The 21,254-nt window shown below is 29.2% G+C and overlaps 2 protein-coding genes and 1 long non-coding RNA gene across 4 annotated transcripts in view; 1 reads left to right on the top strand and 2 right to left on the bottom strand.

Annotated features, from left to right (window-relative positions):
• LOC141525588 (uncharacterized) overlaps window positions 1-11,135 on the top strand; it is a 64,936-nt gene extending 53,801 nt beyond the window's left edge. The window contains exons 3-5 of one of the 2 annotated variants that reach the window (XR_012478865.1): window positions 8,622-8,650; window positions 8,771-8,936; window positions 9,083-11,135. This is a non-coding gene — a long non-coding RNA (uncharacterized LOC141525588). The remainder of the gene's footprint in view (window positions 1-8,621; window positions 8,651-8,770; window positions 8,937-9,082) is intronic. The other variant, XR_012478864.1, reaches the window with a different exon arrangement.
• Window positions 10,279-14,629, bottom strand: LOC141525499 (E3 ubiquitin-protein ligase ZNRF2). Its single transcript, XM_074240017.1, has 4 exons — window positions 13,669-14,629; window positions 12,153-12,248; window positions 11,523-11,628; window positions 10,279-11,461 (listed from the first exon to the last, which is right to left on the bottom strand). Exons 1-4 carry the CDS (start codon window positions 14,063-14,065, stop codon window positions 11,404-11,406), a joined length of 657 nt encoding a protein of 218 aa, XP_074096118.1. The 5' UTR covers window positions 14,066-14,629; the 3' UTR covers window positions 10,279-11,403.
• A 1,734-nt stretch (window positions 14,630-16,363) lies between these two features.
• Window positions 16,364-21,204, bottom strand: Oxt (Xylosyltransferase oxt). Its single transcript, XM_074239380.1, is given in 6 exon segments — window positions 16,364-18,428; window positions 18,431-18,608; window positions 18,998-19,164; window positions 19,250-19,392; window positions 19,721-20,250; window positions 20,927-21,204. Coding segments are annotated over 6 exon segments (3,015 nt in total). The 5' UTR covers window positions 21,110-21,204; the 3' UTR covers window positions 16,364-16,614.
• Between the last annotated feature and the right edge of the window lie 50 nt (window positions 21,205-21,254).

The raw sequence follows: 21,254 nt of genomic DNA on the forward strand, positions 1-21,254 counted from the left end.
CCTTTTCATTTAAGCTCTGCATTGCAAATGCCACCCTCTTTTCACCGCGTACTCGTAGTAGCAAGTCCTGGTACGCTACCACTACGATGAGGACAGCGCCACCGAGCAAGGAGAGGAATATAGGATCAGGAGCTGGAGCTTGCGGGAGAGACGAGATCAGACGAGACTAGACCAGAACTGTTATTTTAACGAAATATCTTTAAACGGGTCGTACAAGGAGGAAGTATAGTAGAATTACAAGAGAATGAGGAAGGGGGTGGTTTTGAACCACCTACTATTCACAAACGCAGTATCCCTCTATTTCTACTACCACTGTTTGAATTTATCGTGGATGTAGGTGTAGGTATTGCAGTTCGAAAGTGAGCTCGGGGAAACGGGCCGCGAGATGAAAGGATACCTAGTTACAGAATGAGGGCTTTCCCCGTTTAAGGGATTACCGGCCGCCCGTTATTCAAATGTATGCTAAATGCACGGGATGCACGATAGCCTTATCAAGCCCCTTAGTCCCCACGCAAATGAGAGAGAGAAAGATGGTAACAGTAAATTTGAGAATCAAGTTTGCTGTGTCTGTGTGGGTGCAAGTGGAAGGATCAGGATCACTATGTCGGTGAGAGTCGAACGAATAGGGTAAAGATGTAGAGGATCGGGGTGCCCACTCATACTAACCCTCGAGACACTGCCTCAGACTCCAATTCTCTTTACTGGATAGTTCAACCAAATCCGATTTACTGTACAGCTATGCTGCCTTATGGGTATATACGTTTACGTGTATGGATATTGTCCTTGTCACGACATTTCAGGGTAGTTTAAGAATAAAAAATATATTCATGACTTTTACTCACTGGACTTTATACATTTATTTATTAACTTTTTAACCTAGAGAATTATTTTGTGACAACTCGATTTCACAAAGATATTTTAAATGTTTTTTTTTTTTTTTTTTTTTTTTTTTTTTTTTTTCAAAAAAATTTTTCAGGAAAGATATGGATGGTTTATAAATATATTTCTAGACTGTTACAATAAAATTGATTAATTTAATAATTATTTGTACTTTACTATTTTTATTGAAATAAAATTATTACACGATTGAATGAGACTTTATGATCAGATCATACAATAATCTTTACATAATTTTATAGAATTGATAATAATTATTTTTTACACAGAAAAAAAAATATTTAAAAAATTTTTTTGATTCGATAAAATTCCTTCTCCAATGAAGAATTTATTTTTTGAGTGCCGATAAATATTTTTGAATGAAAAAAATGTTCTTTTTTTAATATCTATCTTTTTTTTTTCAACTAATAAATTAATTAATTAAATAATTAATAAATTATTGAAAGATAATCATAAGTAGGAAATCACTATAGAAACAAACAAAAATATTGTCCATAGATTTTTTGACTCAAAAATTTTTTTAATTAATCATTTAATTTGTAATCGACCAATTCTTCACACAAAAAAATACATATTTATTAAAAATATATGTTTTTGTGTCAATAAAATTTTTTTTATAAGAAAAACAATTTTTTTTCTTCCAGTATATAAAATTAACAGCAAAAATTTCCAAAAATGTATCTCATTAAAATTTACCAATTTAAATCAGTCGCTTGATTTTCTAAAAAAAAAAAAAAAAAAAAAAAAAAAATTCAATTATAAATTTGTTGTCTTTTCAACGATAAATAAAGTATTGTGGGTGTACGTAAAAGTGCCAATTCGATAGAGCTTGCAATAATCGAGTACAAAAAAAAGGAAAACACAAGAATCGGTCATTAAGCAGTGAACGATTTAATGAAGATGACCTCATGAGACTCAGTGGCAGTGCTACAACGTCGTCCACGCTAAACGGATTCTCACGGTAATAGCCAGGCCCGCGAGTCAAGTGGCGAGAATTGTCGGCAATTGTTTCCGAAATCCCGCGCAGATGCCGTGCAGTATGTAGTGCTACAACATATGTACACATCCTCCATATATAGCAGTAAAGTACAAGGCAGATAGTGAAGAGAGAGAAAAAGACAATAATAAACATTAAATAAAAAGATAAAGAGTCTACAATAATGCGAATTATCGCAAAGTGTTGGAAACCTCGCCATTTTCCCTCTCTCACTTACAATCACACATGTTTTCATATATATATTTATACATTTATACATACATTAGACATTAGGTTACTCAGTGCAATAGTCGATCCTGATGTGTGAATCACTCAGCACAATTACGACAATTACCATCAGCAAGAGTTGTTTCACTGTATCCATGTAACGTCCATTGACGTTCCCACGCCCTCTACCATTTGCACGCATTTGTCGAGCAAATCTTATCATTCTTACTATTATACACACTTTATACTGTTTTACACTCTTGTACTACAATAAAACTCGAGAGTAAGAGGCCAAAGTGTCTTTAAGAGGGACACAACCAAGTATAAGTCATGTCATACATCTCTAGACACCCGGAACCTCCACTCACTCTCTAACTCTAATATATCTTCCGCGCTGATTCATCATCATTCATTTCTGTCCATTCAAAAATTAAATTTAAAAAAATTTTTTATTTTTATAAAAACAATTATTATTGCGATTGATTAATTTGGAAATTTTTGAATATGTTAATCATATCATATAGGACCCTAAATATAATCATTGAAAATAAATCGTAACCCCGTCTCTGGAGAGTTGACATTTGACACCTTGCCTCCCTATAACTGATCTCACTGCTACCCTACAACGTATATCAACGATCCGTTGATTATGATCTCGCTAATACCGACGTCGCCAATTATATACGATGGGGTAAGTTGTTCGAAGTTACATCCAATGATCCTAGACCACCCTGACGTGATTGCCAAGCTTCTGAGCAAATATATCCCACGGTAAATCTCCCCAATTTTATCGGCCACGTTTTTAATCTCATTACAAGTACAGTATAAACGGTGTGCAGTAATTATATTTATCTTGATTGACACTTGTTTCGTTTTGTTATATCATTTTTTTGTTTACTTATTCATATTAATTGTATTTGAAATATTCCGTAGCAAGTTAATCAACTCTTTTCATGTTTTCTTTCAGTGAGTTTTAAAATTATCAATGTTTTTGAACATTACTTTTAGTTAAAAAATTATCTATGGGCATATTTAAAAAGATCAAAAATTTTTTCATGAATCTTGTTCATATAAAAAATTTTTCGATGTAAAATTTTTATTTTTACTCTAAAATCCCGAATATTTTTATCTCTATTATAAATTTTGCCGAGAAAAAAATTTCAACTCAAAAAAGTAAAAAAAAAAAAAAAACCACGTGTTATTGTTTCATTATAAAGTGGAATAATAAGTTAAAGAAAGATAAAGATCTTGTTAGAAAGCAAAGTGACAAAATAAAACCGCACAAGGCACAATCAAAATGTTAATCGGCTTGAGCAGAGAACAAGGTGTAAGTCGATTGAAATTGGATGTAAGGGCGGGTTTATTACTCACGGCTGTGAACTAGAGATCACTCAAGAGTATTACGTTGGATTACCGGCAGCAAGATAATTTACTCTGTGCTGTAGTGAATGAAAAAGGAACAAAGTATCCTGAGTCTCGAGTATTGTGCCAATGTAATAGTATAGGATGCTACCGTTTAAGCGCTTATGTACCGCCGAGTTTTAACTCCCCGCGGCGCTCCAGTCTTGACAAAACACCAGGGCTCCCCGGATGTTCTGTAAATATTATTACTGCCGCCCTATCTGATAATTTAAATGGCCATATGTCGTTACTCGATGCTCTTTTTTCGTTAAATTTTGTCATTTTCCCCATTTTATTTGCTAAATTCCATTCTACCTTTCAAACCTTTTCATCTTAATCTCCATTTGCATGCATGCATGCCACAGAAAAATTCAGATTCATCGTTTCTCGGCAAAAGTGTTTAAATAAAGATTAATGATCAATTTTAAATGAAAATATAAGTAAATAACTTGTCAGCATTTTCAATTCAATGCAAACCAACGATTTGTCGTCGATTATCGACGGCTCACTTACTCTGTCCTCTATGCTATTATAACTATAACGAATAAATAAATACACGCGTATAAATGTACCCACACATCTGGATTTTGTTTTCTGTATGTGTAGGATAGATTTATTAATCGTGAATCGAAAGGGCGTACTCGCGAGCCAAGTCGAGAGTAGGGTGCGGCAATGCCACAATAGTCCAACAAATTGCAGAACGCACCCCTGGTTTACGTCCAATGGAGACATTATCCCGTAAGGGGTTTCAATTTTCTGCGTATACATATACACATTTATGTACATAACTCCTATTCACTCTACAATTGTCTCATTTTATTCAGTACAAAATATATAATACATAATATATACAAAACAAGTGTGTTAAATCAGGTGCATTCATAATGTAAGGTCACACACCCTTAACCGATAATTCTTTATCGCTAGTCTACGCTCGATCTGTCGCGATTATAATCGATTCGTCACACAGGGAAAATTCCGTATGTTGTGTAAGAATAATACACAGTAATTTAGCAAACGTATTTTAATTTATAAACAATTTTTCTTTAGCACGTCATTATTTTTGGAAAAAAATTATAATTTTATTTTGGAAAATTGCTATGTTGTTCGGCAAATTTTTTTATACTGATAAAAAAAAATTTGGTAATTTTAAAACTTTTGACAATTTTGATTTTCTGACATCGTAGAATGGCTCCTAACTTAATATTGATGCAGTTTGATGCAAAAACCGTCCACCCTAATCATTTTTTTTTTACGTACCTCTTCTAAATCCTTCAGAGTTTTTTTTGTTAAACAAAAGTCCAGTATATAGAGTTTATACTGTAACTTTAATTATCAAAATTTGTGATGATAAACTAGAATTAAAAAACAGCGAGAATATTAATCTAATAAAATTTAATTAAACCGGAATTACCAGAATTATGCGACAAAGAGTATTTCAATGTATGCACAGAAAAAAAAATTTGAATCAAGTAAATAATTTTGAAGAATTTCATTTTTTTGGTTTAAGTTAGAAAATTCTTAAACTAAGAAATTTCACTTTGTTTAAATACATTTCATTTGATTCAAGAATTTTTTGTCTTGATTCAAGTTAATTTGTCTTTCAGTGTGGATAATAATGTACATCATATAAAGCTTGATATTTTCTACGCTCTAAAGAATTTTACGTCAAATAAAAACTCTCTATACAGAGTTTACACTGTAATATCTCTTGCAGTTACTTAAATTATTCTGTAAAAATCTAAAAAACTGTATAACATAATAGTAGGTAAGAAAATTGAATTAGACGTAGAGTGTGGGTGGATGAGTATCGAAAATTTTCTGTAACAAGTAAAGAGTGAAAAGAGGAACGTCGGGGATAGAAGTAAAACAATTAGTACTACGAGGCAGCCCTCATCCCCTATTATATTGAGTAGTAGTCAACGCCCCAACTATTAGTATAATCGTTAGGGTGGATAGCAATGTTATCACTTTTCTCCTTTCTCTCACCTTTACCCTCGCCCCTTAACTCACTCCCTTGACTCAACTCTTGATGCTTGCTGATGCTGTCCACCGCCCGGTAGCTCACTTTAATTTCTTACACCAAGTTAAAGGCATCCTCCAGTGTACTGTCAGCCAAAAGACCATCTCCATCTACCAGTCTCCTTTATACTGATCCACTTTAAGTTTTTTTTTCTCTTTAATTACCTTTTCGAATTAACTCAATCACAGGACTCGGAAGCTCTAAGTAATTGTTTAATTTGACTTATAAATTATTATTATTACTATTATTATTATTATTATTATTATTATTTATAAAAATGAATCATTTATTTAAAAATCCTTCAACTCGATGTTATCACCTAACTCTTCACTATAAAAATAAAAGACGATTCAAAGCTAATAAAAATTTGTGAAATTTTTTTTAATAAATGATTTTTTAACATCATACACGGAAAGAACAAGATGACACTGAATATCATCCCAGATTATACTCAGTGATATTTGTGGTGAAAAAAATTTTCAGATAGTAACTAGTATAATCTAGATTATACTGAGTGATATCTGGATTATACTCATTGTAATCCAGATTATACTGAGTGATATTTGGATTATAATCATTGTAATCCAGATTATACTGGGTGATATCTAGATTATACTCATTATAATCTGGATTATACTAGCTATTATCGGAAATTTTTTTTTTTCACTCAGTATAATCTGGGATGATATCCAGTGTCATCTTGTTCTTTCCGTGTAGGATTTAACAAATATTTATTAACAGTTAATATAATTTTTGCATCAATCATCAATCATTAATTAAATTTAGATGCAGCTGAGAGAATGGTTGATGGCTATTGAAAGCGTAAGAAATAATAAGGACATAAAATAAGGAACAATGGTCTTAGCAGTTCTGGCAGGTTGATTCTCTTTGAGTAATGTTGAAATCTGGGGCGTTTCTGGGAAAGGCACAGCTGCTTTGTCGAGGGCAAAAAATAAATAAATACTACTCCAGAGAAGTATATAAGGGATACTTACGAGTTACGAGTGTGATACCGTGAATTAGGAGAAATATTACATCAAAATATAGAGCTATAAATACAATATGTTTTGGTTGAAAGGATCATAATTGCTGTGTCATTTAATGATCTTTGACATTGACTGATTTTATATACTTCTCTGTACTATAATACTCTTTCTAATGATAGTGATGAACTTGTTTTAATAGTCATTGAGGCGTATAAGGGCGAAAGGGAAAAATAAGTCCTGAAAAAAGTGTTGGCAGTATGGATTTTTTTCTTAATAGTTGCTGAATAATTTTTATTAAATATAAATATAGTGGTTCTTGTACAGTATTGTAGGTCACCAGAATCTGAAATACTGTAATTAAAATAGAGTACATAAATATTGAGCCATTGCAAACAGACAAGAGCTGAATTGTTGATTGAGACGACAGAAGAATATATAACTATAAAAGTTGGAATATATAAAGTAATTCGAAACGGGAAATATAAGATGAAATGAAACGTGTAAATGTATTTGCGTATAAGATAATACGTTAAGTGATACTGAGGATGGGTAATGGAAGATCAAGATGTGATAATTTAGTATGCAAGACAGAATTTATTCGAATTTTATCGGTAACTCGGTTGTCACGCGGCACGCAGATCATCCAGGGTTATAAGAGTTAGTACGGATAAATAGGATGAAGAGTATGGCGGATCATGAGGATCATGAGGAGACGGAAAATATAAGGATGGAAAAGATAGAAAAGCAAGTGGTATCGTACCACAAGGGTGTCACTTGGCTTCTTTATCTGATCGGTAAGACGATGTCTATAAGATGTCCCTTATGCTGAATGCTATATGCCGTTTTCCGTTTCCCCGTGGGGACACTTTTGCCCGACCAATATTGCCGCACACGGGCGGTTCCAATATCTCTCAGTCTTCTGAATGCTTCTGGAGTTTCCGACCAGCCATGAATAAACTATTTCCAACTTTGAATATCTGAGTGGACGGTTTTTTTCTCGCGCTTCACTTGCGGACGAGAATCGTTGGGGACATATTACGATATACGCAATGGACTCGAGGGAACATTGAAAGACACCAAGAATTGAAGACCTTAACTTAAAGATCATTTGGTCGACTCAAGAGTCTTAGATATTATCATATTTTCTTTTATATGTTATAAAATTACTTTAAGTTCGATTTTTTGTCAACTATTTTTATGGAAAATAAATTTTACCCAAAAATATGGGGTCAAATTACTAATTCGAGATTGTAATTTTAAAGTGCTTTTGAAGATATCAATTTCTACTCTTTTCAAAAATAAATTATCATTTTAGTTTAGAAATTTTTATTATTATACGAAAAGAAAATAAAATAAATATTTCAGTAAGATTAAATCAAATAAAGTTTGTGTCATATTGATCAAAATTACCTTTAAAAAAATTTTTTATTTAAATTCTATCATTTAAATACCCAATAAAGATTTTTAACTTCTCGCTAAAAAAAATCGGGAAATTTTTGGTTTTACCCCGTTTTCCAAAAATCGAGTTTTCATCAGATTTCGGCGTTTTAAGGTCACAGAAAGCTTCCCTGACTATTTTGACCGATTCGGAGTGGTAAATTTTGAGAAATCTCAAAAAAAAAACTAAGAAAAAAATTTTTTTAAAATGTGATTTTTTTGGAATAACTTTTAAATGGCTTTACCAATCGATTCCAAAAACTAATCAGTTTCTGACATCAAAAAACCACGTCAATCATCGCTAAGCCGGTCAAAATCGGTTGATCTATTCAAAAGTTATCTCGGTTTGAAAATTCATAAATAATGTTTTCATGAAACTTTTATCAGACTTTTGAGCTCAAAAACATCATTAAACTTATTTTTCATCGGAGCATTTAATTTAACGTGAAATTAATTAATTTTACACACAAAATTTTATTACAAACATGTTACTTGCTTGAAAATAATCAATTTCAACCTAAATCATAAAAAGAATAAGCTAGAGCAAGGATCGAAATAAATAATATTAGTATACATATTTTAATATTCATACCAAGTACTGTAAATATATATTGTATAATGTATACTATGTAGCGTTACAAATAAACGATTATCTTTCTTAATTGACTTACAGCCCGATGAAACTCGTGAGTAATCCCAGAAGTAAGTTGAGTAGTTTCTCCTGATTACAATCCACCCTCAGTGAGATTCGTAATTCAACTGACTGGAGAATGTGCTCAACCTTTTTTTTTATTTTTTTTTTTTTTTTTTTTTTTAATCCAGGTCCCTCATTTTCTCTTTTCTCGAACTCTTCTTTTTCTTCTGAAAAGTGGGAAACAGGAGCTTTCAAGTGAGTAAGGAAAAGGCAGATACAAAATGAGCTTTCATGACAGTATTCTCATAGTCTGGAATAGTTGTGACCAGCCGACCGCAAATTTCTTGATTAAACGTAAGAAAAAAGTTATACGAGACATTTGAGCTTTTGGTGCTTTAGCCACAGGATATACGACATTTTTTACCTCTCAACCTTTTTTACTTTCATTTTATTTCATTAATTTATTTATTGTTTTATTAAATCTCTCATATAAATTTTAGGTGAATAAAATTTTTCTACGAGAATTTCGCAAGTCATTTGGATGTCAGCGAAATGAGTAGCCAATTTTCGAAACGTCTGCTGTGAAGAAAAGTGTAATAGAGGAGGAATTAGAACATGTCATCCCAGGTATTGCAAGTGAATAACGTAGCAAGTGGTGATATGATGTGATGACATGGACTTTAAAACGAGAACAGTATCGCTTTGCCTACGAAATGAAAGGGTGACATCTAGAGCTGGTTCTGCTACAGTAACTATTGTATAAACTTCTATTACTATTATTATTACTATTACTATTACTATTACTCTTTTAGTATCGCTTATGGGTTGGTGAGAGGGTTGCAGAATACTGAAGTCAGAAAGGGATTGGGTTCGCGGTAATCGTAGATGACGGGAGCATGAAACAATGCACCTGGCATTCGCTCTGAATATTTGGGGCGTGCGGAGCAGAGGGTACTGCGGGCTTAATTCTAAGGGAGTCACATCGATGTCAAGGCTCGATGTGATCTATGGCAAGACTCGGGAATTGCCACGTGTCAGACCATTATCTTTTTTTTTTTTTTTTTTTTTTTTTTTTAATTTATTTCCTCAACCCTCTGGAAAATTTTATTACCCATCGATTCACAAAATTATTACACTTAATTTCGTAAATTCCTCTTTTGAAAATAACTAGATAATAAAAATAATAATATTATTTAAAATCAATTTTACTTTCATAATCAATTATTTATTTACAATTTACTATAGTGGTTTATATTTATTAAACATGGTTATTTTTTAAATTATATTTCATTTAATTTTAATGTTTTTAATCAAACATTTATTTTAAATAATCAGTCATGTAAAATTAATTTGAAATATTTCCCGCTTAGCGTAATATTTATTATCACAAAATTAAAAATATATTTATTACATACATATGTGTATATTATATAAATCTATTTTATCAACAGTTGATACTGATGACAAGCCAGTAAACTGTAAAAATTTACTAGTTTTCTACTGGCATAACACTTTGAGATAAACCAAAAACTGTATTATCAACAGTTAAACGATTCGAAATATAATTTTTTTAATATTAATGAATTTTTTTTTCTAACGAAAAAAATTTAATGTTAATATTTTTTTGCAAAGACAAGTATTTATAAAAATTTTTAATACTTCCGGGATAATTTAGTGTTTAATTTAAAAAAAAAAATTCAATTAGAACCTTTATTATAACTACAGCGTCAACAGCATAATGACAAATCCTTTACTTCATATCAATATATCTTTCACATCCTGGTTCTCTTCCATTTATGAAAGTATCAAAAATATCCTTTCTAGCACTCATCCCCCAACAGACAACAAAAAACAATACATTATCTCAATTTTAAAATTATTAAAATCAATAATTATGATAATTTATCTAAGATAAATCTGATCTGTATTAAAAAAAATGTATATCTTCAACTGAACATCTCTTTAAACTCCAAAATTATGATTAAAATAATAATAATGACAATATTATCATGAATTAATTATAGTTATAAATATAATTATAATAATTATTACTGTAATATGTTCATTGATTTAAACTGGTAATGGTTTCCTGCTTAAACACTATTTTTCCGACTTTAAGTTGTAAAACTAAGTTAATTAAATTTATAAATATGATACAATCGGTAGTAAGCAATAGAGCGTTAATTTAATAATAATAACAATAATAATATTAATTATAATAATTAATAATTATAGGTACATATGCATATAAGATAATTCAACAGAGTAATGTTGAAGGGTATGGCGTTGTCCCATTATTATTATTAAAAATCATAAATTCTTAATTTAATTATATCTGCCCATTGTTTATTTATTTTATTTACTTATTTTACCATGAATATTTTATTCAAGTCGAGTCTTGTATTTATTTATATTTTTACTTTTTTATTATTATTATTAGTATTTAAATATTTATAATCAAACGAACGCCACGTTTACGAATAGAAATCACCATCGCAGACTAGCGGCCACCCTTGACTAGTTAAATATGTATTTTTTTTTTTTTTTTTTTTTTTAAATTCCTCATCTCACTTTTTCTATCACTCCTTTTACAATTAATCAATTGGTCTTCAAACTCAATAATTAGTTTTCATTGCTGTTTGTTTACCAATTACTTAATTCACTTATCTTTTTGAGTTTATTTCGTTTTACTTTATTTTTAAATATATATATATATATATATATATATATATATATATATATATATATATATATATATATATATATATATATATATAATTTTAATTATGTTTAAATTAATTTTAATTTCGTCGACTCCAAATCAATCACCAGGATGTTCAGGACAGCTGCGATTTACTTGAAACCATTTATCAATGCAGCTGTAATAAAAATTTTAATTAAATATTTTATCATAAATATTTATGCTTAAATAAAACTTACTTTTTGTGATATATACATAAACAAGGTAAGCGGGCTATCACATCACCTGGTTGTAAATCCTCCAGGCAAATAACACATTCTCCTTTCTCATCGGCTAGTACATCCTCTGTAACAATTGATATTTTTAATTAATTCAAATATCACAATATTAATTATTTATTGTATCTATTACTAATATTTTATACTGTAATTCACTTCAGATAAACGGTAAAATGAAATACTCAAGAGCTTAAGATAAATTTATTACTGGGATATTATTATTATTATTTAACATATAAAATTATGGTAAGAAATCAAGAGGTCAAGCCATTCTACTCAGTAATTATCAATGTTTTATACGTATAAATATAAAATATGATAATTTAAAATAAAGCTAAAATACATTTATTTACATTAATAAAAATATTATTTTTCTATTAACTCGTAAATAATTTTTACTGTTTTAAACACACAGAAATGCAGTAAATAAACACAAACAAACTTTTAAAACTGACAAAGTAAAAAGTGTTTTCAACTTAATTATTAAAAATCAATAATGCGATCTCACGATAAAAGACTATGCACACAGTGATAATAAAAAATAATGATATTAATATTAATATAAAAACAAATGATCAAAAAATATATTACCGTTGTAGCTAAGACGTGGTTTTGTCAGGCACATCACCAAATGACATTCAATGTCATCTGGTAGAATAAATTTGGAGCAAACAGGGCATTTGAGACCTATTAACAAAAAATACACAGTAATAAATAAAAAAATATTTAGTATAAATAAATATGATTAAGTTAATTTAAAATAACATTTAATAAATACTACAAAAATATACAAATTAAAAAAAAAAAAAAAAAATACGCAGTAAGCTAACCATAGATAACACGTCGGGCATGATGTGTAGGTACAACTTCAGTCTCGGATTCATTTAAACACGAGCTTACAATAACACCCATATCGTGATCACTACCAAGCCCTCGTGACCTAGCCTAATCTAATCACCACCATCCTAGTTTCGAAGAATCTTAACCATTAAAAAAAAATTCAAAGATGATACAACAAAATTAAAGACATTATCAACCAAAAATAACAAAACTATCATCAAGTGCAGTACGTACGACAGTAGCCTTGATATTTAGATCGACAAACTATGTACACCCCAGCTTATATACACTATCAATAAAATCACCTAAACGTGTGCCGGGCCGTTGCCGGCATCGATTGTACGGTTACCAGGCCAACCACCTCAGCAACACGCGCCAAAACAAATGCCGTTAAACACCCACGTATTTCCTTTTCTTTGTTTCTTTATACTATACTATAGATGTATATATCTGTACATTCAAGCATACAAATCAAACATAAAAACAAAAATATACAATTCTATATATCTATAGGTATCTCTATGTCTATATCATCTGTATGTATAATAATACAAAGAAAATAAAAATTAGTTAAGCTTCAGTTGGGTTGATTTACTTGATATCCACTGCAATGATTCTTTCCTCACTTTTATAAGTCATATACACTTATACACATAAATAAATAAATAAATAAATATCTATGTATGTTGTCATTTATTGGTCAATTGTCATTGGTAGTTATTCGTTGTAGTCGTCATTGACATTATCAACAGTGTGATGAATAACACTGCAAAAAAATTTTGTTATTACGTCGTATAATTGTTGCGTACATAACCTCATCGTATGTCTACATATTAAAATTTAATATATATATATGACTGTATACAAATTGATAATTCATGTTAGATCTTAGATGATTTCATGAAACAATCACCGTTTACACTACTATACACTTAATTGGATAATATCATTTTTTTTTCCAGAAAATGACTAGACAGTCTAGTCGAGTAAATCACTATGTTAATATCAAGTTAAACGTTCGAGAACTCATACCTTACTGTTCTATCTCTGTTTCTTGCATACGCTATTTATTTATTTATTTATTTATTTATATTCATTTATCGATGTAGATGTCTATGTATTTATCTACGTAGAAAATAAATAAATTAGAGATAATCTTATTTATTTGAAATTACATTAGAGAAGCTTTTTATTTTTAAAAATAATAACGGAAACCTAAAAAATAAAAAATAATAAAATTCAAGTATAAGGAATAGTTTTAAATTACCATTGAAAGACCAGATGTGTGAAGGCAAACTGTGGGTGGCATAAACTCTACCACTGTCCTCATCACCGTCGTCAGAGTCAAGATTACCTAATCCAAGCGCTTGTCCAACATTCAAACCAACAGTGTTTGCCAAGTTAACTGCCTGCTCTCCCGACAAATCTGGCACTGAACTCAATGATCTAGCTCGTTGTCGATTGTCACCAGCAACTCGAGACGACTGTGTTTGATTATTCTGTTGATTATGATGCTGCAGTAAGCTAACACCGCCAGGTAGTGAACGTAATATTGAAAAACCCTGCATTGTCGTAGCTGTTGAATCATTTGTTGCTGTTGAACCGGTGGAAGACTGTCCATTCCCACCCGTAGCCTGTGCTACGGTGCTTGTTTTTGCTCCCATAACAATTTATTTATTTTATTATTTTATACTACACTTTAACACGTTGTTACATTTAATTTATTCAAGTCATTTATTCAATTGAAGTCACTTCACTATTTTTTTTTTATTTATATTTATAAATACTCGTTCTCCGTATTGTATTTTAATTTACTTTTGTTTCTTTTATTTTTTTTTCGTGTGTAAAAAAAGTCGATTGGTTTCGTCAGTTTGTGACCCTACTGCTTCTTCAATCTCTATTGGTAGTTACACACACTGACAAAAACACTTCTTCAAGAATTAAATATTAGTCTATTTAAAAAAAAAAAAAAAAAAATAAAAAAAAAATAAAAAAAAAAAAAAAAAAAAAAAAAAATACAAAATACAAAAGTCTCGTATAAAAATTTACTAACAAAATGAATTAATTGCCAGATAATGGATTGTATTAGAATACGTTCCACTCACTACTTTAGGCCAAAATTTAATATATTTTTGCCACAACAAGCAAGTCATTTCGGGATAAAATACAATATTCTCGGCCTAATGGGTTCATCACGAAACAACAATCACACCGACATCTTGCACGACATATAGTTTTCACTATATTCTACTAGAATTATCTCTAGAGTGTTATGTCGCAATAACTATAATGCTTTGGGTTGTATCTGGCAGGTGACACTACTTGTCAGATAAAACAGAATTTGAATATGTTAATTAGTTACATTTATAATTTAAATTTATATTTATATTTTATATAGATTTAGAATTTCTATTTGATTTAATAGTTGATTTAATTGCTGAGTTTGGTCGTTGAGTGCACACGTGTCTTCGAAAGAGAAACTTTAATCTCAAGAAAATAATACAAAGGAATATAGTATTAGGTTCTGAAAAACCATAAAATCTTCGAGTAAACACAGAACATGTCCTTGCCACATTGACAACTTCAAGTCCTTAAAAGAAAAGCCATAAAAGACACGTGTGGAAAGTCAACGGTCTCTTGTTCTCTAAAAAACAAGGCACTTCAAATGAATTTAACAACAAATAAATAAATAATAACTTATTTATCCACTTTATTTTAAGTAACTAAATAACATAAATAATGAGTATTTAGACGCTACAACATGTATATATATATATATATATATATATATATATATATATATATATATATATATATATATATATATATATATATATATATGTATGGATTTAATGTCGCAATGGTTTTAGACAAATTTAATTACATATTAGAATAATTGAATAGTAAATGGTATTAAATTGAATTTAGAAATGATTAGCAAATATTTAAGTAAAATCCGCATCTGATATAATTTATTGAGCAGATAATACTTTAAAAGCCTTTTAAAATTATAACACGTTAATTGATTCTAATGAATATATGTTAATTAAATTATAAATAATAGATATAAGGATGATCATTGTTAACAACGATCTGATATTATGTTATCATTACTGTCTGTACCTCGTCCAGGTTTTCTGCGGTTTCCCTAGGTCGCTGTGCTGAATTTAAAGCCAGGTAAATACAGGTACATGAATATGTAAGCCGGCCGCAGCCGCAAATAATAAGTGTTATATAAGTACATGTAAGATATTATATTACGCACTATGTATAAGGGTAGTTCTAGCAATAGTATAAGTGTATACGTGTAACCATAGTGGGGGAAAGTGAAGCTGAGGAGTCAGAGTTGAGACTTTGTGACTTCACTTCTCCCCGAGAGCTGTAACTATTCACTCCATCTCTCTGATTTCTAAATAAACATCAACATAAAGTTCAATTGAACTCTTATCATTTAAAAATCATACCTTGCCACACAATCTCAATCAGTAATTTTTTTAGTATATTTCAAATTAAATTATAAAATCAAATCCCGCGTGACAATAAACAACCCACTTGTCCACGAGGTGTCAACATCAGCGAATCTAGTAACCTCGCAGGACATAACACGCTTTTACTCATTTTAATTTATGCGAATTGATATCATTTTTTTTTTTTTTTTTTTTTTCAATTTCAAGCAAATAATTGATTAAAATTGATAAAATACATTATTTCATTACTCGTGACTCATGTCGTAAAAAATATTAATTTTAATGTAGTCGCATGTTATGGTAATATTTTTTATCCAGACTTATTAATGAATTATAATTTAATAATTTTTAAATTGTGCGATAATATGATTAATTCAAAATAAAAATTTGAATGTTGAAAAAAAAAAATATTTTTTATAATGCATAAATTAAAAATTTTTAATTCTTACTGTTCTATTAACATTAATAATTAAAAAAAAAAAACTCATATCCTGATGAATTAATTTTTTAATATTTTATGTATTAATAATAATTATTTACAAATACAATATCATATATACAATAATTTATTACAAAAATATTTACCAAGTTTGTACAAAGGCGATTAATCATTTACGATATTTAGTTAATATTTATTTTTCGTTTGTTCGTTGGTGGTAAATGATAGTGATTAATGATTAAAAATAATTATTAGTCATTGTGATGATGGCACATGGAATAAAATTTAAAATATACATTAGTACGCATTATTTTTCACATAAATTATAAAGATCAGCCTTAGAATCAGGACTCACAGAGCTCCAATTAGTTTGATAACATTGTTTTAAATTATTAATATAATAATTATTATCATTATTACCACTATTTATTTTATTGCGTAACTGACCTTTATTAATGATGCAAAAATCATCAATAGAGTAATACTGTGTTACAAGTTCATCGATCCATTTACTTAAATCCAGTCCAACTCTCTCATCAATTTCATTATTTTTTAAATGATAATTATTTTTATTATTCACGTCTTTAAGAATGTCCAACCATTTACGGTTAATTTCTCGTGGTAAGCGTTGATCAGATTTATTACTATTATTACTATTTACAAACCCGTTATGAATTTCACGAGCTTTTTTTAATGTAATCTTACGATTTTTCCAGAATTCAAGTGGCGTAACAAAAAATGTTAACTGAGCAGCTAATACTGTATCAGTAACTAATAAAACATTCCATTTACCGATAGCTAGTGGTTCATCTAGCTGCAATTTAACAGAACCAATCAATGATGATTCTTCAATTTGTAAGTAACTAACATCAACCAAATTTCCACTGGGATTAATCCATAGCGCTGTTAAATTTCTCGGAGTTACTAGAGATAAATCAAATTCATACGCTAAAATAGGATTTGATACTGGGCCAATACCACCCATAAAATTTCTAAATGTTTGCTCTTTTTGATCATAATCTGTATTAACTGACAACGAATTAATACGTCCAGCCCAAGTTTTATTTACAGTATAATTACGTTTTAACGTAACTAATGCTTCGATACGTTCTGGAAAATTATTATTATTATTATTGTTATTATTATTAGAATAATAATTATTATGAATATTAATATTAATATTGTTACTACTGATACCAATATTATAATCACTACGACTCATATTACTATAACTATTATTATTTGATAAATTATCTGTCTCAGTAGCTGTAATTGGACTTACAGCTTCGGCTAATATTAAAATAGCATTAAATTTATTATCTTTAAAATACGCAGTTGTTTCTAAAAGACGAATATTAGTATAATTAATAGAAAATTTAGCGAAAGTTAGTCTTGCAAGTGAGTTTGAAATTGTCAGCAAGGTATCATCACACGTTGGACTTAAATCTGCTTGATGATACAAATTTTGCCAATACATATCGTAACCCTTCTTTGATTTACTGTCGTTATATTTTTCTGGATAAAGCCATTGTTCGACTTTATCAATAATCCGTTGATCAATAACTGGCTCAAATTTACGGGCAAAATATAAATTACGATCTTCAGTGTTGCGAATACGATTAAAGTCATCAGACTTAAAATCATTGGGACTACAGCCACACCAATCTACAATAGCTTTGTACTGGCATTTACATCCCAATTTACGCTTCCAATTAGTTACGTGTAAATTATTATCAACGTAAGTATCACAGAATTTTGAATTTCTGAGGACAGTATGAAAGAATGATTCAGCAGGCAGTAGTGTGTATTGAAATACTTTTAATAATCCAGCGACAAGATCATCGGGCTTTGGCTTAGCAACATACTCAACAAAATCACGGCTCAGCGCTACCCAATCACTACCCCCGTCAATTTGTATACCTTTGGGTAGTTTTCTGTCACCCAATCTCCACATTCGCGCTTCACATTCAACAAATGTCTTATCCAGGCCTTGCTTTGATATAAATCGTTGGACTTCTCTACCGTGGGACTTGACAAAATTATATCCTCTATTCCACGTTAGAAAATCTACTAATTGTCTATTACTTTTGATTGGAAAATCAGATTCTGATAAATTTACCAAAAATCCCAATGGGCCGAGTGTTGTAACATTTGTTGAGCTGATGTCAACAGTGTTGTTAGTAGACTAGCACCACCCCATATACTTGCATGACGTAAATTTAATCCTCTTGCTACCTTGATGTTTTTATTCCGACATACTTTTTCCACTTTTAACATTTCACGATACATGTAATCTTGTCTCTGGAATCAAATAAACAAATCAAATTAAATTTTTTATTATAAAATGCTTTTTGAAAGACTAATCTAAAATATTTAGTGGCTTAAGGGGTCACATGGGTTTCATGGTTTCAAAAAATCGATTTTTTTTTGTCTTATTAAATTCTACAACATCTCTAGAATATTGTCCTAAATCACCATTATTCTGTACATTAAAATCGCAGATATAGAGTAACAGTTATTTTTAGTAATTCTTAATCATAAACTCCAAGAAAACACAATGAGGTCTGACGCGATTGTGCCCGGGCTCGAATACAAATTTAAATCTTTAAATTTGCTTTTATTAAATTAGAGTTATTTAAAGTATTTTATTTTGGATTTTTTTATAAGTGTTAACAATATTAAATACTTACTGCATCAACATGAATATAGTAAAAATGTGATGGATCATAAAGTATTTTAATTAAACGTTTAACTTGTCGACTAGCTCGTCCATTAATTGTCAATAAAAAAGCTATTCTCGCTGGTTTTTCAATACCAGTTTTGATACTTGAATTTCTGGCTTCCTGAACCTTGAATTCTGCAATAAAACGTGCAATTTTAAAACTAAATAATTGTTAAACAGTAAAAAAAATTTAATTTGAATAAGAAACAAAAAGACTTACTTTGAATACCCGTACGATAAACATTCATAGCTAAATAACCACCACAGGACTGTTTAGGATCTCCTGAACATTTCAAGTTACAGCTAGAGTCCGGTAGGCGCTTCATAAACGATGGCTCATCAATACCACAAAAACACTCCGTTCTAAATAAAAAAATAATTAATAAAAAAAAATTCTAAAAATTTTTAAATGTTGGCTAACTTAATTTTCATCATAAATGTCATTAAAGTTAGCCGATGTTTTAAATTTTTTAATAATTAAATTAAAACAAAAAAATATTTTTAAAAAATTGCACTTGCAGTTTTTGAAGTTTTTTACACGTGCAAATTTTTTTTTTAATTTTTTTGTAATAATTTTTTCAATAAAAAAATTCTAAAAATTTTTAAATTTTGGCTAATTTTATTTTCATATTTTAGTACTATAAAAAATTTTTTTTTTAATCAGATAAAAACAAAGTAATAAAATACATACGAATATTCAGTTCCTGCATAAGGATAACCAGATTGTAAACACAAGAAGGCACAATTCTCTGGTGAATTATTTGTTTTTAAAGCGATATAGTAATCTGATAAAATCCTTAAAATTTTGTCATCTTTAAAACATCCTAAATTTTTAGGAGTTCTGATGAAACCTAAAGAATGTGGACACGATGAAAATAGTCGATCAGGATAAAGTTCACCCTGTTGACTCAAACATGACACATTGACAATTATTTCTTTACATGTTTGACTACGTGCTCGAGTGATAGCACTTATTGCTTCACGTCCTATCACATCACAACTTGGTACAAAGCTCAACGACTCTCTCTCTAATTTAATTGCTTTAACTGTACGATTTTGTATTAATGGTATTTTATTGTTACTATTATGATTGTTATTATTATTATCATTATTATTATTATTATTATTATTCCCATTGATGGCATGTTTGTCAGGTGGCAATTTTAATTGTTTATATTGTTGTGGTAACCCATCACTCCTGTCAATTTTCGCAGAGTTAACCTGCAATAAAAAAAAAAAATATTGTTAGTGTAAAAATTATGAAAATTAAGTTAGCCGACATTTAAAAATTTTAATAATTTATTTTATTGAAAAATTATTTTTAAAAAAATTTTTTTAAATAATTTCACATGCAGAAAATTTTAAAAATTACACATGCAATTTTTTTTAAATATTTTTTTGTTATAATTGAATAAATAAAAAAATTAAACATTTTTTTTTTTTTAATTTTATAGCAATTAAATTATTATAAAAAAATTTAATGTGTGAAAATTAATAAAAATTAATTCATCAGATATTTAATAATTTTTTTAATAAATAAATTACTGCTGTAAAAAATTAAAAAAAATTGACATTTAGAAATTTTAATAAATTAAAAATGCAATTTTTTAAAAATAATTTTTTGGAACAATTTTATTTGTTAAATAAAATTAAAAAAATTGTCAAGTTACAGCTAACTCTAATATCATATAAAAATTACAAGTGAAAATTTTTTATCATAATTAATTTGTTAAAAAAATTTTTTAAATTGACAGCTGACGGCTAACTTCAATATTATTAAAAATTAATCAATATTTTATTACTTTAAAACAATAATAATTTTATTGGTTTGTTTATTTATGATTAACGATGAGAGTAAAATAAGTACAAGGTTAACTAAAAAAGATTTATTATTTACCTCATCAAATGAACGAACTGACGTGTGATCTTGATTTTGTAACTTAAAAAAGGAATATGCAAGATAAATTTGTACACACATTATCGTACCGACAATAATAAAAAATATTCGGTATTTTCTGAGACAATTTGACGATCGGCCTTCCAGCAGCCCTCTCGCTGCCATTTTGGGTGAACGTACCATACTTCATTAGGGCTTCATGTTCAACAATACGGCTGCGATAATATTTGATCATCATCTCTCGCGAGCACTTACAAGTATAGTAAAGAGAGATGAGAATTTTATTGCTTTTATAGTTACTGCTGCCACTGCTGCTGCTCACAACTAT

Source organism: Cotesia typhae, unplaced genomic scaffold, assembly GCF_013202065.1.
Source record: "Cotesia typhae breed Kobodo isofemale line unplaced genomic scaffold, CoteBio_Ctyphae contig_11, whole genome shotgun sequence".
In the NCBI taxonomy this organism is placed as follows: Eukaryota; Metazoa; Arthropoda; class Insecta; order Hymenoptera; family Braconidae; genus Cotesia; species Cotesia typhae.

What these genes read in the sequence shown, in the direction of transcription:
- LOC141525499 (XM_074240017.1), bottom strand. Translation starts at nt 14,065, where the DNA reads ATGGGAGCAAAAACAAGCACCGTAGCACAGGCTACGGGTGGGAATGGA. An exon ending in ACACATCTGGTCTTTCAATG is followed by an intron (nt 12,249 to 13,668) that starts GTAATTTAAAAC and finishes TTTTGTTAATAG; the next exon opens with GTCTCAAATGCCCTGTTTGC. An exon ending in ACCACGTCTTAGCTACAACG is followed by an intron (nt 11,629 to 12,152) that starts GTAATATATTTT and finishes CAATTGTTACAG; the next exon opens with AGGATGTACTAGCCGATGAG.